This window comes from Chrysochloris asiatica, unplaced genomic scaffold (genome assembly GCF_000296735.1).
Source record: "Chrysochloris asiatica unplaced genomic scaffold, ChrAsi1.0 scaffold00033, whole genome shotgun sequence".
Lineage (NCBI taxonomy): Eukaryota > Metazoa > Chordata > Mammalia > Afrosoricida > Chrysochloridae > Chrysochloris > Chrysochloris asiatica.
Genome location: NW_006408551.1, coordinates 3,557,051 through 3,566,995, shown reverse-complemented (window position 1 = coordinate 3,566,995; position 9,945 = coordinate 3,557,051). Strand labels below are relative to the sequence as shown.

At 54.5% G+C, this 9,945-nt stretch overlaps 2 protein-coding genes across 2 annotated transcripts in view; one reads left to right on the top strand and one right to left on the bottom strand.

Annotated features, from left to right (window-relative positions):
- STAT6 (signal transducer and activator of transcription 6, interleukin-4 induced) overlaps window positions 1-2,866 on the top strand; it is a 13,023-nt gene extending 10,157 nt beyond the window's left edge. The window contains exons 13-20 of the mRNA XM_006859598.1: window positions 37-173; window positions 508-654; window positions 866-929; window positions 1,043-1,153; window positions 1,341-1,433; window positions 2,316-2,381; window positions 2,459-2,587; window positions 2,677-2,866. Coding sequence (XP_006859660.1) covers window positions 37-173; window positions 508-654; window positions 866-929; window positions 1,043-1,153; window positions 1,341-1,433; window positions 2,316-2,381; window positions 2,459-2,587; window positions 2,677-2,866 — 937 coding nt within the window. The remainder of the gene's footprint in view (window positions 1-36; window positions 174-507; window positions 655-865; window positions 930-1,042; window positions 1,154-1,340; window positions 1,434-2,315; window positions 2,382-2,458; window positions 2,588-2,676) is intronic.
- A 1,067-nt stretch (window positions 2,867-3,933) lies between these two features.
- Window positions 3,934-9,670, bottom strand: NAB2 (NGFI-A binding protein 2 (EGR1 binding protein 2)). The gene is made up of 7 exons (XM_006859461.1): window positions 9,588-9,670; window positions 7,234-8,107; window positions 6,695-6,828; window positions 6,325-6,376; window positions 6,100-6,232; window positions 5,711-5,902; window positions 3,934-4,760 (listed from the first exon to the last, which is right to left on the bottom strand). Exons 1-7 carry the CDS (start codon window positions 9,668-9,670, stop codon window positions 4,651-4,653), a joined length of 1,578 nt encoding a protein of 525 aa, XP_006859523.1. The 3' UTR covers window positions 3,934-4,650.
- Window positions 9,671-9,945: the final 275 nt, after the last annotated feature.

The window sequence follows — 9,945 nt, the reverse complement described above, 5'->3', positions numbered from 1 at the left end:
TGCCCCCACCCCCATGCTCTCCTCCATCCTGGCCAGGCTGATCATCGGCTTCATCAGCAAACAGTATGTTACTAGCCTTCTTCTCAATGAGCCGGATGGGACCTTCCTCCTACGCTTCAGTGACTCAGAGATTGGGGGCATCACCATTGCCCACGTCATCCGGGGCCAGGATGGTAAGGTCACTGCAGCCAGTCCTCTGTCTCTGTGACTGTGCCCTCTGGGCTTTCATATAGGGAGACATCTCCTAGGCTTCCTTAATGCCAACCCTAACATTTCAGGAAATTCTCCTTTAGTCCCAACTTCTCCTCATCCTTCTGTGGTCTAAACTTCCATCTTCTCACAGGAGCTCTATGGGAATGGGGACTAGTGAGTCTCCTTGCCTCAGCACTCCTATCTCAGGGACCTTTCTCTGTTGCTTTGGTAGATTGAGAATGGGTCCTGTGGTGGGGTCTGGAAGAGGGGAAGAACATCTGAATAGAGGCACCCAGAATTTCATTCCTGTTGTAGGCTCTCCACAGATAGAGAACATCCAGCCATTCTCAGCCAAGGACCTGTCCATCCGCTCACTGGGGGACCGAATCCGTGACCTTGCTCAGCTCAGAAACCTCTATCCTAAGAAACCCAAGGATGAGGCTTTCCGGAACCACTACAAACGTGAGCTGGAGCTGATTTCCCCCTCTTCTGCTGCCTGCTTCTTTCCTGCTCCCAGCTGTTCCCCGCACCCCACCTCTCTGCCCATAGTGTCATTACCAGCTTCTCTCCTGTCTTCTTGTCCCACTTCTTCTGGCTGCCCTTTTGTCATGCCCACCATCTCCATCTTCCTAACTCCAGACACTCTATAGCTCTTCTTTGCTTCCCACAACAGCTGAACAGATGGGCAAGGATGGCAGGGGTTATGTCCCAGCCACCATCAAGATGACTGTGGAAAGGTGAGTATGATGGTACGGATGGTGAGTGGGCCTGGGGGTGGGCCCTTTCCTGCAGGAAGGAATGGTGCCATCCACCCTTGGTCAGACACATGTAATTCCCTCTCACTTTCCAGGGACCAACCGCTTCCTGCCCCAGAGTCCCATATGCCTACCATGGTGCCCACTTATGATGTTGGAATGGGCCGTGATTCCTCCATGAACATGCAGCTTGGCTCAGATATGGTGTAAGGAGCTTGACAAGTCTGGGGCTGCCCTATGCAGATGGACTTTAAGTATAACCAATTGGAAGAGCTGGCATTGGGGGCTGAAACAGGGAGTTTCCCTTTCCATGAATGGGGTTCCCCTTCCATAGGATGGGGTAGGGCACCCAGAAGAAGGGCTGCCATCAGAGGGTCTGCTTTCTATCCCCAGGCCCCAGGTGTACCCACCACACTCTCATTCGATACCCTCATATCAAGCTCTCTCCCCGGAAGAATCAGTCACCATGTTGCCAACTTTCCAGGAGTAAGTCAGGGGTGGGAGTTTACAAGGAGGGTGGGCATTTGCACTTGTTAGGAGAGGGTCTTCTGTGACAGAGGGGTTCCAAATATCATACCTTTTCTTCATCTCTTCTGCCCACTCCATTGAGGCAGTAGTGGTTAAGATGGCCAAGGTTCCAATTCGACTCTTTTGATTTGGGGCAAATTTTATAAAATGGTAATAATGGTGATGCCTGGCTCATAGTTATTGTGAAGGTTAAATGCTTGATATGTGTAAAGCTGAGCACAGTACCTGGCTCCTAGCAAGAGCTATGTAATAGTAGCATTTTCTTTCCTGCCGTTGAAATCCAATGTCATTTATCTGCTGTCTTGATTTTTATTTATCATGTTTTGACTTTGAAGTGGCCTCAATTTTTTGTTTCCTAAATAACATCTAGATGCTCATCAGCTCTTATTGTTAGGTACCATTGGGTCGATTTTGACTCATAGCCACCCCATCTGGCAGAGTGGAACTGCCCCATAAAGCTGTCTAGTTTGTAATTCTTTATGAGAGTAGAGCACTTGGTCTTTTCCCTGCAGAGCCACTGGGTGGGTTCAAACTGCCCATCTTACAGTTAGCAGCTGAGCATTCAACCGCTGTCCCACCAAGGCTCCTTTATAACTCATCAAGGCATAACATCTCCCCTCCCAGGAGTTGAAGTGGAGTGGGACTGGAGGATTTAGAACATTACAAGTCAGCTAGTCCACCTCCTACTTTACAGATTAAAAGACTAAGACTATAGAAATCTGGCTTGCTCAAGGACATGCAGTTAGTGAGTTGTGAAATAAATATATAGAGCCAGAACTTCTGTTTCCTCCCTCAGTGATCTTAACTCTGCCCTTACCCAGTCTTCCTTCCTCCTTCTAGACGTCACTTGCAGGTGCCCCCCAGCCTGGGACAGATGAGCCTCACCTTCGACCAACCTCACACTCAGTGAGTAACAAATCCCTCCTGACCCTGTGCTTCCTATTCTTTCTGAGCGCACCTCTCACCTATCCTGGTCCTGGCAGGGGTCTGCTGCCGTGCCAGCCTCAGGAACATGCTGTGCCCACACCTGAGCCCCTGCTTTACTCAGATGTGGCCATGGCGGAAGACAGCCATCTGGGCCAGCAGGTGGGAGGGTTCCCTCAAGGATCCTGGTGAGTGTCAACCTGGGGTGGTGGCTGGCTGGGAGGGACTAGATGGGCACCATGACTACCCCACTATGTCCCTACCTACTTCCTTGCAGGGTTGGTGAAGACACATTACCTCTCCTACTGCCTCCCACTGAACAGGACCTCAACAAGTTGCTCCTGGAAGGGCAAGGGGAGCCAGGGGGCAGGCCTCTGGGAGCCCAGCCCCTCCTGCAGCCCCCCACCTATGGGCAGTCTGGGATCTCCATGTCCCATCCGGACCTAAGGGCCAACCCCAGTTGGTGATCCCAGCTGGAGGAGAAACCCAGAGAGTTAGCTCTTGTATACCCATGGACCTGCTCTGGACACCTGCCCATGCTCCTGCCAAGCAGCAGATGGGGAGGGTGCCACCTATCTTGCCTAGTCCCTGGTCAGGAGGAAAAGATTTCGCCAGAAGAATGCACTGTGGGTGTAACTGATCCACTCCTTTCCTCCCACTCCTGCCAACACACACCCCAGCCCACCCCCTTCTAGTACAGGAAGGGAAGTTCAGGCTCCAGAGACATGCCCCAACATACCTGCACTTGCAGTGCACACACACAGCTCTCGACCAGAAGCTGGGGTTGAGCCTGAGGGCAGTGGGTAAGGACACAGGTTGGGGCAGGGAGTGCTCCTCCGCCTACTCCACACTAGGGCCCAGGACACACATGTAGAAACACGCAGGTATGTGTACACATTGGCACTAGAGGCTGAGGATGGAGTGGATGAGTTGGGGGTGCTTATTCCCATGGAAAAGGGAGGCAATTTAGGAGTCCTTGAACTGGGCAGTTTACAAGGGGTCTGTACATATGGTTACTGATGTGGATTTTGTTCAGATTAAAACACAAAAACAAAATCCCAGACCATCCTGCCATTCAGATGGAAGCATTTGGAATGTGTATGAGATTGTACAGAATTATCAGGGCTGTGTGAAAGAATATATACCTAAGACATGCTAATGTGCAGATATATACCTAAGAACATGTGCCTAATTTGATTTTGTCTATGCGACAACACAAATTTGGAAGTCAGAGATGTCACACAAGACACCAGCAGTGTGCTGGTACCTGTTGTATGTTACTCTAAATGTACGTCTTTCCAAACATGACTATGGGACCGCGACACCAGTATATGGCTCTGGCTGCTCAACCTTTGATCCTGCCAGGAGCCAGGGGATGAGTGTGTGGGGAGGGGGCCCAGGTGTGTGCTTACTCTCAATGGGATGAGGGGCCCTACTTGTTGCTCCTCTTCTATTTCCCCACCTATTGCCAGTGTTCCTCCACTCCCTATCCCATGCGGCCCTTTCTCCCTTTTAGGGGGTGGGGGGTCACAGATCCTAAGCCATAAAATAAATTTTATTCCAAAATAACAAAATAAATAATCTACTGTACACAATCTGAAAAGAAAGATGCTCTAACTACTCAGATAAGTGCTGCGGTCCAGCCCCCAGCTGGGTGAGACCCTGAGTCCAACCCAGGCCTCTCAGGATCCCACCTCCACCGCCCCTCCCCTCCAAGAGTGGGCAGGAGGAAAGAAGTGCTGAGGGCTTGGGGGAGAGATGGGGATAGGTGGGCTAGTGGCAGCACTTGTTAAATTAAAGAAACAAACTAGAAGCACACAAATGGGAATGCGGAGGGAGAAAGGGCAGTTCCAGTGTTCCCAGGCCCCCAATTCTGTGGTAAATGTTTCCATTTTTGTTGCTGGACTTTCCCAGGGAAGCCCCTCTCTCCTCCATGTCCAAACTGAGTCCAATTGCTCACATCATCAGTTCAAACATAGAAAATGGGAGTGTGTTGTGCAGATGAGAGTAGAATCCCTGGAGGCAGAGTCCTCGTCCCCTTGCTGTGGGCAGGGGTGAGGGGCACCATGCACCCTCCTTGTGTCCTCTGGCTAGGCCCTGCTCGTTATTGGTTATTGCTTGAAGCCCCATAGTCCTTTGCCCATGGAGCAGGTGAGGAGGCAGGAGAAGGGCAGCGGAAGGACCCAGGTTGTGACTAGACTCCAGGGCTCTTGAGTAAGGGGCTCTGGGTCCAAGGACACCAGTCTGCCCCTCACTGCCGACTAGCCTCAGCCTCCACTTTTACGCTGCTCCGACGTCCCTCCACCAGCGCAGGGTGGGATCCTGGGGCAGAGCATCGGTCCAGTAGTCCTTCCTCGAACTCTGCAGAGAGAAGGAGGATGTTAGGAGGCTGTTGGAGGTGGAGGCTGCAGACAGGGTGGCTGGGAACATAAGCGGGGACAGAGAGGGCTGTGAAGGATATGATCCATTTACTAAATTCCTGTCTCCTGCCTACCGCAGGTATACGGAGGGACGCTCTTGACACAAGTGTGCATGGCCCCCTCCCCTTTCTGGCTATGTGTAGCTCTCTCTATGGGTCTCTGTCTCTCCGCCTCCGTTCAGCTGGAATTTCTCGTTCTGTCAGGAGCTGTGGGGGCGGTTTGGCTCTGACCTCTCCCCTCCCCCCATCTCTGGGTTCTGCCACCCCCACTCATCCCTGGCCCCCTCCCAGGACCCACCCACCTTATCATGGCCCCCCAAGTTTCTGGAGAGCCAAGTCAGGGGGAACACAGGAAACCAGACTCTCCGCTCCTCCCCTAAGAACCCCCCTCCAGTCCCCGCCCCCACTTCCCACCCACGCACAGTTTAAAAATACCAAGCCAGGGTTGGTGGCTTTATCTGCTGCGTCACTCTCAGCCCAGCAGATGCCCAGCCCTCTGCCGGCCTGCTCCCCTTCCCCCATCCATATACAATGCATCCCCCTTTGGGCTCCTCAACATCCAAGCTGGACAAACAACCCCACCCCCATAACTCCCAGCCTGTACCTGAACTGGTGCAAGTTATATCCAAGTCTCCCTTATGGGTGGCCCTCCTTCCTGCCCCACCCCCAGTTCCCCTTCACAATCAACATTTGGGCCAGACCCTCCCCAGTGAGAACAGCAGGGTCCTCCTCTCCTCAAGCAAAGGTCTTGTTGCCTGGAACCTGACCCCTTTTTCTGCCATCTCTGGCAATTACATTCCTCTTCCTCCCACCTGGCCCCAGGACACCCAGGATAGCTGTATGGGGCCAGGGTGGTTGGGGTGCTCGGGGACAGCACTGATGGCTGCCTCACCTGCGAGAGGTGGCTTTGCAGGCACACAGGGGCTGAGGCGGCCCACACGGTCGTGGGAGACGAGGCGGGCCAGCCGCAGCCCCTCGTCCATCAGTGTCTGCTGCAGGATGTGGCGACTCCACAGCCCATGGGCTGGCAATGCCAGAGGCAGGTCAGCAGGGGGCGGCGTCAGCCTTGGGCACGACCCCACAGCTGTGGGCATGGGCACGGGTCAGATAAAGGACGGCAACCAACTCAACCCCCACCCTCAACCATACAGCCAGACCTTAGGTAGTTCTGCCCCTGTCCAGCCAGGCCTCCCACTCTCCTGTTCCAGCAGCTGCCTCCTGGCTCCCTCCACCCCATCCCCCAGTAGTGAGGAAAGTAATAGTAGTCCAATGCCCACTCACCCTGTAAGTGTCCATCTAGACTCTCTCCAGACAGGCTGGCACTGTCTTCCTCCAAGCTGGGACGGTATGGGGGTGCATAGGAATCAGGGCCTGCAGGAGGCTGCTGGACTTCAGGGTGGCTCTGCTCTCCAACCTGTGAATGCCCCAAAGAGGGAAATGAGGATCTGGCAAGAAAGACTGGGGAAGGCTGCCCTACGTCCCTCACATACATCCCACAGAACTCACCTCCTGCTTCAGCTTTTTCAGCGAGGGGCCTCCCAATTCCTCAGGATGAATCCTGCAAGAATGGAAAGGAATGAAGTGCACATTGAGGATGGTCACACAATGGTCACAATGCAGAATCTGGACAGGGGCATACGTTATTTAAAGACTGTAAGGAGCTGGTTGTGCAGAAAGCTCCAGTTCTGGGGGCCTTCTGGGAGGCCTGAAGAGGGTGAAAGAAGGGGTTATAACTCAGACAAGCCAACACTGCCAGAGACAGGATATGAAGAGGGGTGGGAAGCAGGCTTAGATTTCTTGAGTTGGAGATTAGGTTATGATCCATCTCCTTGGAAAAAAGTTTCAATCCAGGAAAGATCTGGAAAAGAGGTCTCACCTGGAACCCTTTAAGGAAGACAGGTAGGTGCTCTCACGGGCCACTTGTCGGGACAGGGAGAAAAGTTCCACCCTTCGAAGTAAAAGTGTGTTGTCTCTCATGCAGAACTGGGCAGCAGCCTCATTGATGGTCAGCTGTAGAGAAAACAGCCAAAGCAGTTAGATCCCTAACTCTCCAACACCTTGTTCTTACACCCTTTCAGTATCCAAGTCCCATCCATTGGAAGTTTGTTTTGGTTTTTAAAATACTTGGGAACTTTCTGAGGAAAGAGGCCAAAGGTCAGCAACCACAGCTTACTTAGGAAAGTCCAGGGCCTCCGTCTTGTCTACGGGGCCCCGAATGTCCTGTCCCTGGGCTGGACAACTACGTTGTAATATTTATCTCCGCTTCCCACTTAGTTCATGATGGAAGCATTGCAGCAGCTGGGGCCAGGGTTAGTGCCTGGGGTCCAGGTCAAAGGGCACAGAAGCACTGGAATTCTTGGAGATGAGGGTGAGGCCCCAGGAGTCAAAAGCAATCCTAGGCAGCAGGGTCCTCACCTCATGCAGGCTGAGCTGCTTGCCCTCCCGCCGCTTGGAGTCGAAGCGGCCATAGATGATGCTGTACTTGCGAATCTCTTCTTCCTTTTGGCTGTCATTATCATCCATTTCAAAGATGTGCCCCACACTCCGTGCTAGCTTCTTATTCAGCTTTAGCAGGGAAGTTACCTCCCCAGCATCCCCCCTTGGGAAGCTCCGGAAAATCCTTTCCACACTCTCTGTCACCATGCGCACCATGTCTGGTTCCAGTCGGTCTGGACCATTCCCAGTCCCAGCTGCTGCTAGCACCCCAGCCCCAGTTCCCTCAGGGACTCCACCCCCTGCAGGTGGGGAAAAAGGGGGTGAGCCAGCCTCTTCTTCTCCTCCCGCCCCAACGTCTGACTCTGGAGTGCTGCGGCCTGGCCAGATACGGGGATCTCCTACCCCAGGTCCCCCAGGTAATGGTGACAGCTTCTCCCCAAGTTCCAGGGGGCTTTTTGGGCTAAAACTGCGGGTGCTACCCGCTTTTTCCCCTGGGCTGCCATGCCCATTGCTCATGCTCCCTTTCCGGGTACCCGCAGTCTCAGAGATCTTGAAGAGTGGGATGCTGGAGACCGGCACAGCAGGCACTGGCTGGCTGAAGAGCCCTGGATTGGTAGCCCACTCTCTCAATGCCTTCTGCAGGCGCCGGACATGGAGGGGCTTAGTGGCCATGCCCACGAGTGCCATGATCTCCAGGAACTCCTCCTCCCCAGCCTCGCACAGTTGCTGCACATCATCCCCTCCCTGCTGGATGAAGGTCTCGTAGTAGGAAAGGAGATTGGCACGCTGCAGGACCCGGTACAGCTGCAGTTCCCCCAGCGTCCGAGGTAGTGCCATGGCTCTGGCACTGGTCCTGAGAAAGAGGTGCAAGGGAGAGAGAGTGGATCCAAGTCTCCCTGTTGGGTACCAGCCCATCCCCACAAATGTCCTTTCTTGGCTGCCTGCTTCTCTTCCCCTCACTTGGCTGGATTCGCCTAGAGCCCAGGCCTAAGCACAGACTATGAGAATCAGACACTTACTACTCAGAGGTTTATGAGATATGCAAATGCCATCTCGACTGATCTGAGGGAATAAAAATCTTAGTTTCCATCTTCAGCTTCTATCTTTCAAGCCTGGATCGAGGACACTGAGGCCTGCCAGCACAGCCTGTGGTGGCTAAACCTCTTCGCCCCAGATGAGTTTTCACCTTCCACCAGAAGTCGCAATTCTACTCAAGGTACTATCCCACAGTAAGATGAGGCATTGTAGAATAAGCACTGGACTGCAGTTCAAACTCACAAGCTGCTTCTGGCAAACTCTATGCAGGGTCACTATGAGTAGGAATCGACTTGATAGCCCTTAATAACAAGGTGAGGGGAGACCCAAATCTTCTTCCCACAATGGACAGTAGGGACACTGCTGACTAGCTCCACTTCCTGGTGACATTCTGCCCAGGTGGCTGAGAGGGAGGGGTGTGGCCTCTTCCCTACCCTTTCCCACTAGAGAGACAAGTGGATAGGTGGCCCTCTCTTCTTAGCCTTTCCCAGACCTTAGGCGGGCTGAACTGAACGCATGCTTCCCTCCCTCCCGGGCTGCACAACGCCCCTCAAGTTGGCTCCTCTCCTAGAAGTGACCTTCCTCCTAAGCAGTCTAGGCCTGGGAAGAGGAGGGGCACCTCAATTGTTCTGCTAGGGGCCTTTCCACCCACACACACTCCCACAGCAGAAGCGTCAGTGGGCGAAAGCAGCCTGGGGGCTCCCGCCTACCTTCCACTCCCTCATTTTCCACCCACATCTTCACTGAAGTGGGGGAACCGCTCAAGGAGGGAGGGGCTGCACACAGTCCCTCTCGACCCCTCCCCACGTGGTGAATAAAGGGGCTGAAAACGGGAAGGACACTGAATGAATCTGCTTTCGCAGTGCTCTTTGACCACCGGACCCCGGGACCAAGGCATCCGTGCCAACACCAAACAGCCAGCTAAGCGGCCCTTCCCCTCACTCTTGCCAGCTGGAGCACCAGGACTTTCCTGGTGCTTAGGGGCTCCCACGTTCTTCGTGGGGGCTCACAATGCCTCGGATCCCTTCCAGGTCATGCTCACAGAGTAAACGGGGGGGGGGGGGGGGGGGGGGGGGGGAAGGGGGGGCAAGTACTACTCTTTCACATCCACCTTCATCAGATCCCTGATGCTCCAGGGTCCCCTAATTCGAAAACTCACCCCCTTTCTCACCAGTTTTCATCTACCCACTCACATCCCACTTCCCCCCATCCTCTCCTCGACCCCTGCCCTCCAGACCCCATTCCCAAGTCCGGCTCCACCCATTCTCCACTCCCCACCGCTTCCCTTGCCCACTAACTTCAATCTTGACTGCGGGGTCCGGCGGGCGCTGTCCCCTCCGCCTGGCGGCTGCTCGACAATAATTGAAGACGCTCTGTGCATTGACGGCGAGAGACCACCCCAGTGCCCCTTTCAGTGCTCTTCTAGAGAAGAGCACCTAGAGCTCTTCCCAGCGCGTAATACCCTGTCCGCTGCTGTCCAGGCTCCGTCCCTCCCTCCACGTCTCTCTCCCAGACTCCGCGCCTCAGTCTGTGCCTCTGCCCCCCCCCCCCACCTCCCCGGCTGCGCTCGCCGCCTCTCCGCGCCTCCGCCCCCGCAGGACGCAAGGGGAGCGAGGCCCGCGCTGTGCTGGCTGCTGGGCGGGCGGAGGGCGTGGG

Excerpts from the sequence above, each read along its gene's own strand:
- NAB2 (XM_006859461.1), bottom strand. The coding sequence starts at position 9,670 with ATGCACAGAGCGTCTTCAATTATTGTCGAGCAGCCGCCAGGCGGAGGG. Across the intron at positions 5,903-6,099 it reads TCTAGATGGACACTTACAGG|CTGTGGGGTCGTGCCCAAGG; the intron begins GTGAGTGGGCAT and ends CCATGCCCACAG. Across the intron at positions 4,761-5,710 it reads TGCAAAGCCACCTCTCGCAG|AGTTCGAGGAAGGACTACTG; the intron begins GTGAGGCAGCCA and ends TTCTCTCTGCAG.